Consider the following 20,241-nt stretch of genomic DNA (forward strand, 5'->3'; position numbering starts at 1 on the left):
ATTTTGGGCTTATAATAATCATAACTTAATTGTATATTGATAGATAACTTTATCTCAAACATTCATTTAGGCTAACTCCTTAGAGATAGTTAATCATACACTAATTTAGCTCACTCTTAAAGTGAAGTGCATACACACCACATTTGAATTTCACTTACTGTAGATTTTTTCTCAAAATGATAATCACTAGATATAGAGTTTATCATATCCCCAAATCAGGTAACGCTTCTAGTGAAATATACTTACACCTCAAACTTAAAGGGACAGTATACTGTAAAATAGTTTTTCCCTTAATGTGTTTACAATTGCTTTTTTACCAACTGCAGAGTAAAAAATGTATGAAAATTAGCTTTTTAAGGCTTATTTGTGTATATTAAAGCTCTGATTTTGTGTTTTGAAGCCACAACCTAATAAAATGGGTTGAGCTTGTAGGTATAATCAGATCTCATTGCTGTATCACATTGTGCACATATACCTGCTACTTTATCTTATATCTGTCCTTAAAACAATCACCAGTACTTTGAGAGAACAATGAAAAATCAACATTGTATTACCTTATCTCTGCTATATCCGACTGGGAGTGTAATTTCTTCTGCTGGCTGTGTTTACAAAGCTTATCTATAGCTGGTACGCGCGGCCACAAACTTTCAGAATAGGTGGGGATACCACATGCTAAATCAACCATTTCAAATGCCAATATAAGGGTAAAGGAGCTACTTGTAAATAAGTTAATACACTCCAGCAGGTAAAGTGGATCATTGGGAACAAATTAAAGGGGAGAAAATTTTTGAGTAAACTGTCCCTTTAATTTCAGATAGACCTATTATAGATATTTAAGTTTTATATGCCATTCACAAGTTTAATATAGGAATCTTTTAGTGGTCACAATATAGTATATATCAATTATTCACTATTTATAGTCATCACAAAGGATATAGAGACTTAGCAGCGGGATTATTTATATTCTCATATTAATCATTTTTAGGTAAGGTTATTAAACTTATTTGTTATAGGGAATATTAGCATATAGTGAGTTTCGCTTAGGTTATAGTAGGGTATATTTAGAGGGTTCTATAGAAACCCCTGGTGCGTTTGAAATAATTTCAACATTAATGCTATAGACAATAGGGTGTATAGGGCCATTGATTTAACTGTTAAATATTTGGAGGGGTGTATCATTCCCCAGTGTTATATCCCTTTATAGTAAGGTTTATTGTTAGCAGGCGCAACATCACGGTCTCTTATGAAATATAATATATTTTATTGTATACATATAGATTAGATCTGTTTAACAATTGGTATTATAGTATAGGGCACATGTCGACCATGGACGAACACATTCTCGTCACTAGACTATTTTTTAGGAACCTAAGTTCAGTCCCTTTCCAGAGCTTGTTGTGACAGGCTAAGGCGATGTGGAAGTAAATCCCGTCATTAGGGGCGAGCCTCCAGACTAAATCACATCGGAGACACACAAGCGTGTTAACTTTGTGACGCAATATGATGCTAAGCGTCTCTATTGATGAGGAATAGAAAACAAACTAAAGAGAACGCCCACCACAATCAAGCCATAGAAAGTACGAAAACAAACGTGTTGCAAAACTGGTTTTAAATAAATGTATACTATGATTATTACACGTTAATCTAAAGAAGATTTATGAGTTTGCCACATTCAAACCTTAAGATACACAACTTGGCACAGTTTAAGTTTTAAACACCACCGGTAATCTGTACATAACTAGGCCAGTAGTAAATCACTATTAAACATTGATTCTTACTATATGGGTCAAACAATATGGGCTCGCTGGTTCACACATTGGGGAATGGAATCTGTAGCTACGGCTCACTGTATGAAGGTTGTTGTTGTTCTTGTTTTATAAAAACATATGTTTATATGTTGTGTGTAATATGACAAGTTAATTTGGGAATAACCAGGAGTAGAACCACCTGTGTTTAGAGGTGGGTCTCTGAACTGAATTTTGATTGGTTAGGTTTAGTATAAAGCTCAGGACTCTGTTAGGATTCATATGCCTGATGTAACAGCGTGTAAGCTGAGAAACGCGTTGCATGATTTTACTACATAGTGATACTGTTGTACATTGTGTTTTTTAATACTACATTTTAATAAAAGCAAGGATTTTTTATTATCACTTGACTGGGAGCCTGAGTTTCTCTCCTTGAGGAGACGGCCAGAACAGAGGTGAGTGGATCCCTAGGAGCAGTGAGCTGGGACACTGAGACATCCCAGTAGGCGATACTAAGCACGAGTGGGTGGTGCTTACTAGGAGGCGCCCTTTCTTCTTGTGTATTCCCACAGAATATGTTTGACTGATGTCACATACAGATACCATAAGCAGGATGGCACAGTTATGTCACATACAGATGCTATAAGCAGGATGGCATTGGGATTTCATTTACAGATACTAGGGTTGCACCGATACCATTTTTTTATGACTGAGTACAAGTACCGATACTTGTTTTCAAATACTCGCCGATACCAATTACCGATACTTTTTTTTAATGTCATGTGACAGTTTACCAAGCACAATACAGACTAATTAAGATTCTTTCTTTATAATTATAAAGGACTGTAATTCAAAAGACATTATGAAATAATAAAACAGTTTTATTTGTCAAAAGTTTACTGAACATGTTTATAAATAAAAAATATTACAATAAAATATTAAATTTAAAGGGGTGATGCAATTGGGTTGTAGGGCTATTATATAACATCAATCTGACATTTGTATGGAGTTTTGACTCTAAGTTGAACAGTCTTTCGCTTTCCACCATACTGCATGGGGCAGAAAGATATTTTTGGGCCATTTTAGCCAGAGCTGGAAATTTGTTTATTAACTGCCCAGTACTTCAGGGGTTTGTCTGAACGAGGTACAGTGATCTCTCCTACAATAATACAAATAACAGCAATTTGTATTGGCAGAACAGTAGTAAACAATTTTTAGTTTAGTCTCCACTCCAGTTTAAAATGAAATGAGAAAATGCAGTTTGAAAAAACGCCACAAGGTAGCATATGGATAGGAAGTGGAGATATCGGTTTAAGTATCGGAGCATTTGCACGAGTACAAGTACTCATGCAAATACTTGGTATCGGTATCGGTGCAACCCTAACAGATACCATAAGCAGGGTGGCACAGTGATGTCACGTACAGATACCATAAGCAGGGTGGCACTGGGATTTCATTTACAGATACCATAAACAGGGTGGCACGGTGATGTCAAGTACAGATACCATAAGCAGGGTGGCACGGTGATTTCAAGTACAGATACCATAAGCAGGGTGGCACTGGGATTTCATTTACAGATACCATAAACAGGGTGGCACGGTGATGTCAAGTACAGATACCATAAGCAGGGTGGCACGGTGATTTCAAGTACAGATACCATAAGCAGGGTGGCACGGTGATGTAACGTACAGATACCATAAGCAGGGTGGCACTGAGATTTCATTTACAGATACCATAAGCAGGGTGGCATGGTGATGTCACGTACAGATACCATAAACAGGGTGGCACGGTGATGTCAAGTACAGATACCATAAGCAGGGTGGCACGGTGATGTCACGTACAGATACCATAAGCAGGGTGGCACGGTGATGTCAAGTACAGATACCATAAGCAGGGTGGCACTGGGATTTCATTTACAGATACCATAAGCAGGGTGGCACTGGGATTTCATTTACAGATACCATAAGCAGGGTGGCACGGTGATGTCACGTACAGATACCATAAGCAGGGTGGCACGGTGATGTCACGTACAGATACCATAAGCAGGGTGGCACGGTGATGTCGCGTACAGATACCATAAGCAGGCTGGCACGGTGATGTTGCGTACAGATACCATAAGCAGGGTGGCACTGGGATTTCATTTACGGATACCATAAGCAGGGTGGCATGGTGATGTAACGTACAGATACCATAAGCAGGGTGGCACTGAGATTTCATTTACAGATACCATAAGCAGGGTGGCACGGTGATGTCACGTACAGATACCATAAGCAGGGTGGCACGGTGATGTCACGTACAGATACCATAAGCAGGGTGGCACGGGGATGTAACGTACAGATACCATAAGCAGGGTGGCACGGGGATGTAACGTACAGATACCATAAGCAGGGTGGCATGGTGATGTCACGTACAGATACCATAAGCAGGGTGGCACGGTGATGTAACGTACAGATACCATAAGCAGGGTGGCACAGTGATGTCGCGTACAGATACCATAAGCAGGGTGGCACTGGGATTTCATTTACGGATACCATAAGCAGGGTGGCACGGTGATGTAACGTACAGATACCATAAGCAGGGTGGCACTGAGATTTCATTTACAGATACCATAAGCAGGGTGGCATGGTGATGTCACGTACAGATACCATAAGCAGGGTGGCACGGTCATGTCACGTACAGATACCATAAGCAGGGTGGCACGGTGATGTCACGTACAGATACCATAAGCAGGGTGGCACGGTGATGTCACGTACATATACCATAAGCAGGGTGGCATGGTGATGTAACGTACAGATACCATAAGCAGGGTGGCACAGTGATGTCAAGTACAGATACCATAAGCAGGGTGGCACGGTGATGTCACGTACAGATACCATAAGCAGGGTGGCACTGGGATTTCATTTACAGATACCATAAGCAGGGTGGCACGGTGATGTCACGTACAGATACCTTAAGCAGGGTGGCACGGTGATGTAATTTACAGATACCATAAGCAGGGTGGCACGGTGATGTCACGTACAGATACCATAAGCAGGGTGGCACAGTGATGTCACGTACAGATACCATAAGCAGGGTGGCACGGTGATGTCACATACAGATACCATAAGCAGGGTGGCACGGTGATGTCACGTACAGATACCATAAGCAGGGCGGCACTGAGATTTCATTTACAGATACTATAAGCAGGGAGATGCTATACATATATACCATAGTTAAAGTGCCACAGTGATGTCATATATGTATATAACAGGACAGAGCTGCACAGTAATGTCACATATATATATATACACACACACACACACACATATATATATATATATATACACACACACACACACACACACACACACACCATGGCAGGGCCACATCCAGCTTTGAGTGAGGTACATCAATGTTTTTTATTTTGTTCTCATTCTATTTTTAATCTACAGATTCCCTTTTTCTTGTTCCCCAGGCACATTCCGCTGCACCTTTTGCCAAACTGAGGTGGAAGAGGATGAGTCGGCGATGCCCAAAAAGGATGCGCGGACGCTGGTTGCTCGATTTAATGAGCAGATTGAACCAATCTATGCACTGCTGCGTGAGACAGAGGACATCAACCTGGCCTCCGAAATCCTGGAGCCGGAGCCAACTGAAATTCCAGGTCTAAGACAGAGGTATCTACCCTTATTGTCTTGTGCCACTGGGGGAGGGAACATTCAGTTTGTATTTATGGGATTAAAGGGACAGTAAAGTAATTTTGTCCTACAAAATATGTTCCCACCACTAAGTGCTACACTGCAAAGCAAACCACAAAATAAATGTTTTGTAGTCATTGTATGTTGTTAATAACAGTGTTAGAAAAAATCTGGGCAGTTCAAGGACACAACCTTTGAAAAAATTTTTTTGAGTATGTTTATTTTATCTTCTTTGCTCTGCCTAACCACAGACCAGATGTAAACAAGCTCCTTCAGTTATCTAATTAATCAGTTTGTAGCATGTAGCAGAGTCAGCAGCACACTTAAAGGGACATTAAACCCCATTTTTTTTCTTTCATGATTCAGACAGAACGTGATTTTAAGCAACTTTCCAATTTGTTTTTATTATCTAAATTGCTTCATTCTCTTGGTATTCTTAGTTGAAAAGCATATCTAGGTAGGCTCTTGAGCAGCAATGCATTACTGGGAGGTAGCTGCTGATTTGTAGCTGCACAAAAATACCTCTTTTCATTGGTTCACCAGATGTCTTCAGAAAGCTCCCAGTGGTGCATAGCTGCTCCATAAAAAACAGATATCATGAGAATCAAGCAACTTAGATAAAATAAGTGAATTGGAAAGTTTATTAAAATCACCTGCTCTATGTGAATCAAGACAAAGAAGAAAAATAAAAAGGTTGGGTTTCATGTCCCTTTAAATATGCTCTCCTGCTCTCATCATTTAACAATTGTTATAAACATTCCTTATCCATTTTGTCTGGTTTTGCTGTAAAATACCTCTGCAATGTGCTTGTCGCAGACTCTTTATAGAGACTGGAGCTCAGATTGTAGACTTAAAGGGACAGTCTACTCCAAAATGTTTGTTTAAAAACATAGATAATGCCTTTATTACACATTCCCCAGTTTTGCATAAACACAGTTATATTAATATACATTTTACCTCTGTGATTACCTTGTATCTAAGCCTCTGTAGACTGCCCCCTTATCACATGGCTATTTATTTATTATCTATTGACTTGTATTTTAGCCAATTGGTGCTGTGTCCTGCACAACTCCACAGGCGTGAGCACAATATCTATATGGCACACATGAACTAGCAGTCTGTTGTTGTAAAAACTAATTAAAAAGCATGTGATAAAAGGCTGTCTGTAGTGGATTAGAAACAGGCAGATATTTAGAGGTTTAATTGTTATAAAGTATATTAAAGGGATAGTAAAGTCCAAATTAAATGTTCATGATTCAGATAGGGCATGTCATTTTAAACAACTTTCTAATTTACTTTTATCATCAAATTTACTTTGTTCTTTAGTTATTCTTAGTTGAAAGCTCTTGAAGGCAACTTCTCATCTGAATGCATTTGACAGTTTTTTCACAGCTAGAGGGCGTTAGTTCATGTGTTTCATATAAATAACATTTTGCTCACGCACGTGAATTTATTTAGGAGTCAGCACTAATTGCCTGAAATGCATGTCTGTCAAAAGATCTGAAATAAGGAGGCAGTCAGCAGAGGGTTATTGCTTGTTGACTGGCTCTCAGAGATTTCCCAGTCTGTTTATTCTAAATGTAAGAGCACTGCATCTTTTTATTACTACATTTCTATGTTAGACCAAGAGAAAAGTAAACAGCTTTATTAAAGAGACATTTTTAAATTTCTTTTTTGTATGCAGCTAATTTGCAATGCAATATTCAACTACTGCACTATATATATAAATCATAAGAAATTGCTTTATTCTTCAGTTAACCAACACGTTGGAATTGAACTGGTGCCTTAGTGTAGCTGTCTAATTTAAAATTGAATTTTATTTAAAAAAGACCTGCAGAAAATTTTTCACTAAAAAAATCTCATCGCAGAAAATAAAGAAAAGTTCTGCCTCTGGGGATACAAGGTAATCACAGAGGTACAAAGTGTATTAATATAACTGGTAAATAAAGGGATTATCTATCTTTCTTCTGTTATGTGTGATCAGTCCACGGGTCATCATTACTTCTGGGATATAACTCCTCCCCAACAGGAAATGCAAGAGGATTCACCCAGCAGAGCTGCATATAGCTCCTCCCCTCTACGTCAGTCCCAGTCATTCTCTTGCACCCAACGACTAGATAGGATGTGTGAGAGGACTATGGTGATTATACTTAGTTTTTATGACTTCAATCAAAAGTTTGTTATTTTACAATAGCACCGGAGCGTGTTATTACTTCTCTGGCAGAGTTTGAAGAAGAATCTACCAGAGTTTTTTTACTATGATTTTAACCGGAGTAGTTAAGATCATATTGCTGTTCTCGGCCATCTGAGGGAGGTAAAAGCTTCAGATCAGGGGACAGCGGGCAGATGAATCTGCATTGAGGTATGTAGCAGTTTTTATTTTCTGAATGGAATTGATGAGAAAATCCTGCCATACCGTTATAATGACATGTATGTATACACTTCAGTATTCTTGGGATGGTATTTCACCGGAACTACTCTGTTAAAGGTCACTAATCCTTTTAATAAGTATTTATCATGTTAAACGTTTTTGCTGGAATGTAGAATCGTTTACATTGCTGAGGTACTGAGTGAATAAATATTTGGGCATTATTTTCCACTTGGCAGTTGTTTGCTTTTAATTGTGACAGTTTCGTTTCTCTTCACTGCTGTGTATGAGAGGGAGGGGCCGTTTTTGGCGCTCTTTGCTACGCATCAAAAATTTCCAGTCAGCTACTCTTATATTTCCTGCATGATCCGGTTCATCTCTGACAGATCTCAGGGGGTCTTCAAACTTCTTTGGAGGGAGGTATATTCTCTCAGCAGAGCTGTGAGAATTTCATATTGACTGTGAATAAAAACGTTGCTCTTTAATTTTTATGTCAAATTTAATTATTGTTATTTTACTAATGGGAACAAACCTTTGCTAAAAGTTGTGTTGTTTTAAAGTTTGATGCTATAACTGTTTTTCAGTTCATTATCTCAACTGTCATTTAATCGTTTAGTACCTCTTGAGGCACAGTACGTTTTTGCTAAAAAAGATTATAACCAGGTTGCAAGTTATTGCTAGTGTGTTAAACATGTCTGACTCAGAGGAAGATATCTGTGTCATTTGTTCCAATGCCAAGGTGGAGCCCAATAGAAATTTATGTACTAACTGTATTGATGCTACTTTAAATAAAAGTCAATCTGTACAATGTGAACAAATTTCACCAAACTGCGAGGGGAGAGTTATGCCGACTAACTCGCCTCACGCGGCAGTACCTGCATCTCCCGCCCGGGAGGTGCGTGATATTTTGGCGCCTAATACATCTGGGCGGCCATTACAGATAACATTACATGATATGGCTACTGTTATGACTGAAGTTTTGTCTAAATTACCAGAACTAAGAGGCAAGCGTGATCACTCTGGGGTGAGAACAGAGTGCGCTGACAATACTAGGGCCATGTCTGATACTGCGTCACAGCTTGCAGAGCATGAGGACGGAGAGCTTCATTCTGTGGGTGACGGTTCTGATCCAAACAGATTGGATTCAGACATTTCAAATTTTAAATTTAAATTGGAGAACCTCCGTGTATTACTAGGGGAGGTCTTAGCAGCTCTCAATGATTGTAACACCGTTGCAATACCAGAGAAACTGTGCAGGTTGGATAAATACTTTGCGGTACCGGCGAGTACTGACGTTTTTCCTATACCTAAGAGATTAACTGAAATTGTTACTAAGGAGTGGGATAGACCCGGTGTGCCGTTCTCACCCCCTCCAATATTTAGAAAGATGTTTCCAATAGACGCCACCACTCGGGACTTATGGCAAACGGTCCCTAAGGTGGAGGGAGCAGTTTCTACTTTAGCTAAGCGTACCACTATCCCGGTGGAGGATAGCTGTGCTTTTTCAGATCCAATGGATAAAAAATTAGAGGGTTACCTTAAGAAAATGTTTGTTCAACAAGGTTTTATATTGCAACCCCTTGCATGTATCGCGCCGATTACGGCTGCGGCAGCATTTTGGATTGAGTCTCTGGAAGAGAACCTTAGTTCATCTACGCTAGACGACATTATGGACAGACTTAGAGTCCTTAAACTAGCTAATTCATTCATTTCGGAGGCCGTAGTACATTTAACCAAACTTACGGCTAAGAACTCAGGATTCGCCATACAGGCACGTAGGGCGCTGTGGCTAAAATCCTGGTCAGCTGATGTTACTTCTAAGTCCAAATTACTTAATATACCTTTCAAGGGGCAGTCTTTATTTGGGCCCGGTTTGAAAGAAATTATCGCTGACATTACAGGAGGTAAGGGCCACGCCCTACCTCAAGACAAAGCCAAAGCTAAGGCTAGACAGTCTAATTTTCGTCCCTTTCGGAATTTCAAAACAGGAGCAGCATCAACCTCCACTGCACCAAAACAGGAAGGAGCTGTTGCTCGTTACAGGCAAGGCTGGAAGCCTAACCAGTCCTGGAACAAGGGCAAACAGGCCAGGAAACCTGCTGCTGCCCCAAAGACAGCATGAACCGAGAGCCCCCGATCCGGGACCGGATCTAGTGGGGGGCAGACTTTCTCTCTTCGCCCAGGCCTGGGCAAGAGATGTTCAGGATCCCTGGGCGCTAGAGATCATATCTCAGGGATACCTTCTAGACTTCAAATTATCTCCCCCAAGAGGGAGATTTCATCTGTCAAGGTTGTCAACAAACCAGATAAAGAAAGAAGCGTTTCTACGCTGTGTACAAGATCTGTTATTAATGGGAGTGATCCATCCGGTTCCGCGGTCGGAACAAGGACAAGGGTTCTACTCAAACCTGTTTGTGGTTCCCAAAAAAGAGGGAACTTTCAGGCCAATCTTAGATTTAAAGATTCTAAACAAATTCCTAAGAGTTCCATCGTTCAAAATGGAAACTATTCGGACAATCTTACCCATGATCCAAAAGGGTCAGTACATGACCACAGTGGATTTAAAAGATGCTTACCTTCACATACCGATTCACAAAGATCATCACCGGTATCTACGGTTTGCCTTCCTAGACAGGCACTACCAGTTTGTAGCTCTTCCATTCGGATTGGCTACGGCCCCAAGAATCTTCACAAAGGTTCTGGGTGCCCTTCTGGCGGTACTAAGACCACGAGGGATTTCGGTAGCTCCGTACCTAGACGACATTCTAATACAAGCTTCAAGCTTTCAAACTGCCAAGTCTCATACAGAGTTAGTTCTGGCATTTCTAAGGTCGCATGGATGGAAAGTGAACGAAAAGAAGAGTTCTCTTTTTCCTCTCACAAGAGTTCCATTCTTGGGGACTCTTATAGATTCTGTAGAAATGAAGATTTACCTGACAGAAGACAGGTTAACAAAGCTTCAAGATGCATGCCGTGTCCTTCATTCCATTCAACACCCGTCAGTAGCTCAATGCATGGAGGTGATCGGCTTAATGGTAGCGGCAATGGACATAGTACCTTTTGCACGCCTACACCTCAGACCGCTGCAATTGTGCATGCTAAGTCAGTGGAATGGGGATTACTCAGATTTGTCCCCTACTCTGAATCTGAGTCAAGAGACCAGAAATTCTCTTCTATGGTGGCTTTATCGGCCACACCTGTCCAGGGGGATGCCATTCAGCAGGCCAGACTGGACAATTGTAACAACAGACGCCAGCCTACTAGGTTGGGGCGCTGTCTGGAATTCTCTGAAGGCTCAGGGATTATGGAATCAGGAGGAGAGTCTCCTTCCAATAAACATTCTGGAATTGAGAGCAGTTCTCAATGCCCTTCTGGCTTGGCCCCAATTAACAACTCGGGGGTTCATCAGGTTTCAGTCGGACAATATCACGACTGTAGCTTACATCAACCATCAGGGAGGGACAAGAAGCTCCCTAGCAATGATGGAAGTATCAAAGATAATTCGCTGGGCAGAGTCTCACTCTTGCCACCTGTCAGCAATCCACATCCCGGGAGTGGAGAACTGGGAGGCGGATTTCTTGAGTCGCCAGACTTTTCATCCGGGAGAGTGGGAACTTCATCCGGAGGTCTTTGCCCAAATACTTCGACGTTGGGGCAAACCAGAGATAGATCTCATGGCGTCTCGCCAGAACGCCAAACTTCCTCACTACGGGTCCAGATCCAGGGATCCGGGAGCGGTTCTGATAGATGCTTTGACAGCACCTTGGAACTTCGGGATGGCTTATGTGTTTCCACCCTTCCCGCTGCTTCCTCGATTGATTGCCAAAATCAAACAGGAGAGAGCATCAGTGATTCTAATAGCGCCTGCATGGCCACGCAGGACTTGGTATGCAGATCTAGTGGACATGTCATCCTGTCCGCCTTGGTCTCTACCTCTAAGACAGGACCTTCTGATACAGGGTCCATTCAAACATCAAAATCTAACTTCTCTGAAACTGACTGCTTGGAAATTGAACGCTTGATTTTATCAAAACGTGGTTTTTCTGAGTCGGTTATTGATACCCTGATACAGGCTAGGAAGCCTGTTACCAGAAAGATTTACCATAAAATATGGCGTAAATACCTATACTGGTGCGAATCCAAACGTTACTCCTGGAGTAAGGTTAGGATCCCTAGGATATTGTCCTTTCTACAAGAAGGTTTAGAAAAGGGTTTATCAGCTAGTTCATTAAAGGGACAGATTTCAGCTCTGTCCATCTTGTTACACAGGCGTCTGTCAGAAAATCCAGACGTCCAGGCCTTTTGTCAGGCTTTAGCTAGGATCAAGCCTGTGTTTAAAGCTGTTGCTCCGCCATGGAGTTTAAACTTAGTTCTTAACGTTTTACAGGGTGTTCCGTTTGAACCCCTTCATTCCATTGATATAAAATTGTTATCTTGGAAAGTTCTATTTTTAATGGCTATTTCCTCGGCTCGAAGAGTCTCTGAGTTATCAGCCCTACATTGTGATTCTCCTTATCTGATCTTTCACTCAGACAAGGTAGTTCTACGTACTAAACCTGGGTTCTTACCTAAGGTAGTCACTAACAGGAATATCAATCAAGAGATTGTTGTTCCATCCTTGTGTCCAAATCCTTCTTCAAAGAAGGAACGTCTTCTACACAATCTGGATGTAGTTCGTGCCCTCAAGTTCTACTTGCAGGCAACTAAAGATTTTCGCCAAACTTCTTCCCTGTTTGTCGTTTATTCTGGACAGAGGAGAGGTCAAAAAGCTTCTGCTACCTCTCTCTCTTTTTGGCTTCGTAGCATAATACGTTTAGCCTATGAGACTGCTGGACAGCAGCCTCCTGAAAGAATTACAGCTCACTCCACTAGAGCTGTGGCTTCCACTTGGGCCTTTAAGAATGAGGCCTCTGTTGAACAGATTTGCAAGGCTGCAACTTGGTCTTCGCTTCATACTTTTTCCAAATTTTACAAATTTGACACTTTTGCTTCTTCGGAGGCTATTTTTGGGAGAAAGGTTCTTCAGGCAGTGGTTCCTTCTGTATAATGAGCCTGCCTATCCCTCCCGTCATCCGTGTACTTTTGCTTTGGTATTGGTATCCCAGAAGTAATGATGACCCGTGGACTGATCACACATAACAGAAGAAAACATAATTTATGCTTACCTGATAAATTCCTTTCTTCTGTTGTGTGATCAGTCCACGGCCCCGCCCTGTTTTTAAGGCAGGTAAAGATCTTTTAAATTATACTCCAGTCACCACTTCACCCTTGGTTACTCCTTTCTCGTTGATTCTTGGTCGAATGACTGGGACTGACGTAGAGGGGAGGAGCTATATGCAGCTCTGCTGGGTGAATCCTCTTGCATTTCCTGTTGGGGAGGAGTTATATCCCAGAAGTAATGATGACCCGTGGACTGATCACACAACAGAAGAAAGGAATTTATCAGGTAAGCATAAATTATGTTTTTTAAACAATAACAATGTTGGAGTAGACTGTCCCTTGAAGTATGCTGCAGATTTCCTGGCCAGTCTGCATGTTACATGGTAAGTGCATAAATATCACAGCTAGCCGTAACTGGCCACCAGCTAGATACATAAAATAAATATACTCATCCGGGGGCTCGAGAGCTTTCATCACTGTTGGTCAGTTTGTTTTAAATGGTTTAAGACATTTCTTTTTATGTCGGTTTTTGTAAGTGCTAAAATGCAGATAGGTTTATATGACTCGTGTCCATTTGCATGAAGATATTATTGGGAGTTTTCTGACTCTGTATCTCTGAGACAATAAGGCAGAGAGTTTGTTAGAGCAACAGAATAAGTCTTGTGTTTGTGATGTTACAGGACAGCGTTTGCTAACTTGTGTGTACGATCAGGATAGCCTTATGCCTTAGACTCACGTGCGGATATGACATCTGGGAGCCAGACACAGTATTGAGACAAATGAAGCAGTTGCTGTAGAACCTACTGTGTAGTTAGGTGTTTGTGTGTAAAGCAGCATTTCATGAGTTGTAGGCCCTGGCATTAGGGGATTGTGAGATTTGCTTGTTATTCATAACATGAATGCTCCCCCTACCCCATGTAGGGGGGGCTGTGAATTAATCTCCCTGGCAGGAGGGACCTGTTGGCACTCAGCACTCATTAGCCTTAACATAAAGCTGCGCCGAGCTTAGTAATCACACTGCAATAAATATACAGATTAGTACTGCTGCACAGTTACTGTAAAGCACTGAGCACACTGTGCTGTAAGACAAGCAGTACAGCTCAAGCATAAAGCCATAACTAGTACTTGTCAATACGTTACACCATTTCCTGACTTTGTGAGACGTGGGGACCCTTTAATGAGCCATCTGCGACAGATTTTACACAGAATGTGACAATGCTGCTTGTGCACGTTGCACGATCTGGTACATAAAACCAAAGAACATTGCGCAGACTTGTGCGTGTGGGTTTGCTGAGTCCTCTGGCTGCGAGTTTCTGCCTCCCCCGCCTGCCACCTTCAGATCTGTCTTTACTAAAAAACAACAGCTTTTAAAACCAAAGCACTTAGGAGAGAAAAACGTACTCGTGATTTGAGTTATTCAATGTTCTTCCGATAATGGCTCCTGTCGCTTTCCTCCGATATGCGGCTGCTTTTTATCGTTATTAATCATTCTCTTGGGGTGAAAACCTGTCAGATATTTCATTGTTTTTTTCTTTAAGAGACAAAAAAACATCTCTGTTGAAAATGTTTGTTTATTTAAAGTAGCAGGTGACAAAAGGTGATCGGGGACATTGTGTCAGTAATCAGGGCTGTCCCTCCAGAAAAGAAACGGATTTCTAGCGACTGCGCTCTTCAGCCATCTTGTGTAGAGATTTGTTTACAATTTATTTTACGTTTACTCGTTTTTAACCTTTTCATGGCCTTAAACTGGCATTAAAGTGCAAAAAGTAAATGCTCCAATATATTACAGCATTGTATTATTGTATTATACTGTTGTTTGCATATAACTGTGTGTTTACCTTCTGCAAAAGGGTTAAAGGGACATGAAACCCACATTTTTTTCTTTCATGATTCTGATAGAGAATACAATTTTACACAACTTTCCAATTTACTTCTTTTATTTAATTTGCTTTCTTCTCTTATCCTTTGCGGAAAGGTTTATCTATGAAAGATCAGAATCTGCAAAGAACCTAGGTTCTAATTGCTGATGGGTGGATGCATATATATACCGATTGTCATTGGCTCACGCATGTGTTCAGTCAGCAACCAGAAGTACATTGCTGCTCATTCAACAAAGCATAGCAAGAGAACGAAGAAAAATTTATATTTGGAGTTAATTCGAAAGTTGCTTAAAATTTCCTGCTGTATCTGAATTATGAAAGAACATTTTTGGGTTTCATATCCCTTTTAAACACTTAGTAAAAGTCAGCTCCAAAGCAACTATGCCCATATGTGCATAGTCAACACTCATCAGCTAGCTCCCAGTACTGCATTGCTGCTCCTGAGACTACCTAGGTATGCTTTTCTAACAAAGGATACCAAAGAATAAAGTGAATTTCATAAAAGAGGAAAACTGAAAGTATTTTAAAACTGCTGCTCTGTCTGACCCATGAAGGTTTAATTTTGACTTTCATATCTCTTTAAAGGGACGTTAAACTGCCGAGTACAACTACAGTAGCGGTTACCACACACAGTGCTATTGCTTTTACTCCTGTGCATGCAGATGTCTTTAGTCATTCTCTCATTTTACAAGTATCAGTCAGTGACGCTCTGCATCTTCGCACTGGGCGCCGCCATCTTGGAGCTTATATTTGTTATGTAACGTTTAAACTGTAACACTTCTCTCTATTATGTGAGCTAAACTAAAGGTACAGCTGTCAAAGATCTGTGGTTCTAAAACATCTGGAGAGCCAAGGTTGCTGACCCCTGGTGTAGTTCACTACTTCTGTCACATGATGTAACAATACACGGCTACAAGATGGCAGCACCAGTATAAAATGCACAACTTTATCAGCTGGATTCTGTAATGAGATAAAGTGCTCTGCTTCTGTCACATGATGTAACAATGCACAGCTACAAGATGGCAGCACCAGTATAAAATGCACAACTTTATCAGCTGGATTCTGTAATGAGATAAAGTGCTCTGCTTCTGTCACATGATGTAACAATACACAGCTACAAGATGGCGGCACCCAGTATAAAATGCACAGCTTTAGCAGCCGGACTCTGTAATGAGATAAAGTGCACTACTTCTGTCACATGATGTAACAATACACAGCTACAAGATGGCGGCACCAGTATAAAATGCAGAACTTTACCAGCTGGATTCTGTAATGAGATAAAGTGCACTGCTTCTGTCACATGATGTAACAATACACAGCTACAAGACGGCAGCACCAGTATAAAATGCACAACTTTATCAGCTGGATTCTGTAATGAGATAAAGTGCTCTGCTTCTGTCACATGATGTAACAATACACAGCTACAAGATGGCGGCACCAGTATAAAATGCAGAGCTTTAGCAGCCGGACTCTGTAATGAGATAAAGTGCACTGCTTCTGTCACATGATGTAACAATACACAGCTACAAGATGGCGGCACCAGTATAAAATACACAGCTTTAGCAGCTGGATTCTGTAATGAGATAAAGTGCACTGCTTCTGTCACATGATGCAACAATACACAGCTACAAGATGGTGGCACCCAGTATAAAATGCACAGCTTTAGCAGCTGGATTCTGTAATGAGATAAAGTGCACTGCTTCTGTCACATGATGTAACAATACACAGCTACAAGATGGTGGCACCCAGTATAAAATGCACAGCTTTAGCAGCTGGATTCTGTAATGAGATAAAGTGCACTGCTTCTGTCACATGATGCAACAATACGCTACAAGATGGCGGCACCAGTATAAAATACACAGCTTTAGCAGCTGGATTCTGTAATGAGATAAAGTGCACTGCTTCTGTCACATGATGCAACAATACACAGCTACAAGATGGCGGCACCAGTATAAAATGCACAGCTTTAGCAGCTGGATTCTGTAATGAGATAAAGTGCACTGCTTCTGTCACATGATGTAACAATACTCAGCTACAAGATGGCGGCACCCAGTATAAAATGCACAGCTTTAGCAGCTGGATTCTGTAATGAGATAAAGTGCACTGCTTCTGTCACATGATGTAACAATACACAGCTACAAGATGGCAGCACCAGTATAAAATGCACAGCTTTACCAGCTGGATTCTGTAATGAGATAAAGTGCACTGCTTCTGTCACATGATGTAACAATACACAGCTACAAGATGATGGCACCAGTATAAAATGCAGAGCTTTACCAGCTGGATTCTGTAGTGTGATAAAGTGCACTGCTTCTGTCACATGATGTAACAATACACAGCTACAAGATGACGGCACCAGTATAAAATGCAGAGCTTTACCAGCTGGATTCTGTAGTGAGATAAAGTGCACGGTTTCTGTCACATGATGTAACAATACACAACTACAAGATGGCGGCACCAGTATAAAATGCACAGCTTTACCAGCTGGATTCTGTAATGAGATAAAGTGCACTGCTTCTGTCACATGATGTAACAATACACAGCTACAAGATCGCGGCACCCAGTATAAAATGCACAGCTTTAGCAGCTGGATTCTGTAATGAGATAAAGTGCACTGCTTCTGTCACATGATGTAACAATACACAGCTACAAGATGGCGACACCAGTATAAAATGCAGAGCTTTAGCAGCTGGATTCTGTAATGAGATAAAGTGCACTGCTTCTATCACATGATGTAACAATACACAGCTACAAGATGGTGGCACCCAGTATAAAATGCACAGCTTTAGCAGCTGGATTCTGTAATGAGATAAAGTGCACTGCTTCTGTCACATGATGTAACAATACACAGCTACAAGATGGCGGCACCCAGTATAAAATGCACAGCTTTAGCAGCTGGATTCTGTAATGAGATAAAGTGCACTGCTTCTATCACATGATGTAACAATACACAGCTACAAGATGGTGGCACCCAGTATAAAATGCACAGCTTTAGCAGCTGGATTCTGTAATGAGATAAAGTGCACTGCTTCTGTCACATGATGTAACAATACACAGCTACAAGATGGTGGCACCAGTATAAAATGCACAGCTTTAGCAGCTGGATTCTGTAATGAAATAAAGTGCACTGCTTCTGTCACATGATGTAACAATACACAGCTACAAGATGGCGGCACCAGTATAAAATGCACAGCTTTAGCAGCTGGATTCTGTAATGAGATAAAGTGCACTGCTTCTGTCACATGATGTAACAATACACAGCTACAAGATGGCGGCACCAGTATAAAATGCACAGCTTTAGCAGCTTTTATTATGCTTAAAAGGCTTGTAAATACGGTAGTATTGCATAATGAACAAGCTCATAATACAAAGACATTAAAATAGCACTTACTCTGAGTTTTAAATGAGCAGTAGATTTTTTTCAAAAAGTTGACTTAATTTTTCCAGCACCCTGTATCATGTGACACCCATCAGCCAATCACTGATGAACTCTTGCACATGCTCAGTAGGAGTCTCAGAAAGTTTGAATAAAAAAGAAGCTGTGCACAGTCTGAAAATAAAAGTAAATTGGGAATTCTCTTAAAACTGCTGCTCTATGTAAATCATGAGTTACTTTAGTGTCCCTTTTTAATATTCTTTAATGCGTTCAATTTTGAGTATAATATCTTTTTAAAAGAGCATAAAGCCATCAGAATAAACAGAATTTCTGACTCTAGACTCACTAGGGCGTTTCATGTTTTTATAGAACGTAAAGCAGCAGATAAGGTGTTTTTGGCAGGTGAGTTGAGTCATTTGCCTGTGGGTGCTGAGTTTGTGTCTTCATCTTGTTTTTTCAGTAAGGAGCGAGCAGCAGCAGCAGCTGGATCCTCGGGTCCCCAGAGAGAATTCTGGACGTCCAAGGGTCCATCGTATGAAGACCTATACAAGCAGGATGTGGTGATCAGTATGGAAGAGCAGGAGGACCTCCAGCGAGCAGCTGCAGAGGCCAAGCCGGTCAAAGAGAGACCCATCTGGCTTAGGGAGAGTACTGTACACCAAGCCTTCAGTGAGACCCCAGAGCTTAAAGATGGTGAGATTGATGAATGCAGAATGTGACTGCTCTAAAGATGCAAAAACGGCCATGTGAGACAAGGCAGGGCTACTGTAGAAGAGGAATATGAGCCAGTAAATGTGAGACAAGGCAGGGCTACTGTAGAAGAGGAATATGAGTCAGTAAATGTGAGACAAGGCAGGGCTACTGTAGAAGGGGAATATGAGCCAGTAAATGTAAGACAAGGCAGGGCTACTGTAGAAGAGGAATATGAGTCAGTAAATGTGAGACAAGGCAGGGCTACTGTAGAAGAGGGAATATGAGCCAGTAAATGTAAGACAAGGCAGGGCTACTGTAGAAGAGGAATATGATGTCAGTAAATGTGAGACAAGGCAGAGCTACTGTAGAAGAGGAATATGAGTCAGTAAATGTGAGACAAGGCAGGGCTACTGTAGAAGAGGAATATGAGTCAGTAAATGTGAGACAAGGCAGGGCTACTGTAGAAGAGGAATATGATGTCAGTAAATGTGAGACAAGGCAGGGCTACTGTAGAAGAGGAATATGATGCCAGTAAATGTGAGACAAGGCAGGGCTACTGTAGAAGAGGAATATGAGTCAGTAAATGTGAGACAAGGCAGGGCTACTGTAGAAGAGGAATATGATGTCAGTAAATGTGAGACAAGGCAGGGCTACTGTAGAAGGGGAATATGATGTCAGTAAATGTGAGACAAGGCAGGGCTACTGTAGAAGGGGAATATGATGTCAGTAAATGTGAGACAAGGCAGGGCTACTGTAGAAGAGGAATATGAGCCAGTAAATGTGAGACAAGGCAGGGCTACTGTAGAAGGGGAATATGATGTCAGTAAATGTGAGACAAGGCAGGGCTACTGTAGAAGAGGAATATGAGTCAGTAAATGTGAGACAAGGCAGGGCTACTGTAGAAGAGGAATATGATGTCAGTAAATGTGAGACAAGGCAGGGCTACTGTAGAAGAGGAATATGAGTCAGTAAATGTAGACAAGGCAGGGCTACTGTAGAAGAGGAATATGATGCCATTAAATGTGAGACAAGGCAGGGCTACTGTAGAAGGGGAATATGAGCCAGTAAATGTAAGACGAGGCAGGGCTACTGTAGAAGGGGAATATGATGCCAGTAAATATGAGACAAGGCAGGGCTACTGTAGAAGAGGAATATGAGTCAGTAAATGTGAGACAAGGCAGGGCTACTGTAGAAGGGGAATATGATGTCAGTAAATGTGAGACAAGGCAGGGCTACATGTAGAAGAGGAATATGATGCCAGTAAATGATGAGACAAGGCAGGGGCTACTGTAGAAGAGGAATATGAGTCAGTAAATGTAAGAGAAGCAGGCTACTGTACAAG

The 20,241-nt window shown here is 41.2% G+C and overlaps 1 protein-coding gene across 1 annotated transcript in view; it reads left to right on the forward strand.

Moving 5' to 3' along the window:
- GTF2E1 (general transcription factor IIE subunit 1) overlaps window positions 1-20,241 on the forward strand; it is a 122,003-nt gene that overhangs the window by 97,066 nt on the left and 4,696 nt on the right. The window contains exons 2-3 of the mRNA XM_053705802.1: window positions 5,200-5,401; window positions 18,667-18,899. Of these exons, the coding sequence (XP_053561777.1) occupies window positions 5,200-5,401; window positions 18,667-18,899 (435 nt within the window). The remainder of the gene's footprint in view (window positions 1-5,199; window positions 5,402-18,666; window positions 18,900-20,241) is intronic.

This window comes from Bombina bombina, chromosome 3 (assembly GCF_027579735.1).
Source record: "Bombina bombina isolate aBomBom1 chromosome 3, aBomBom1.pri, whole genome shotgun sequence".
NCBI lineage: Eukaryota > Metazoa > Chordata > Amphibia > Anura > Bombinatoridae > Bombina > Bombina bombina.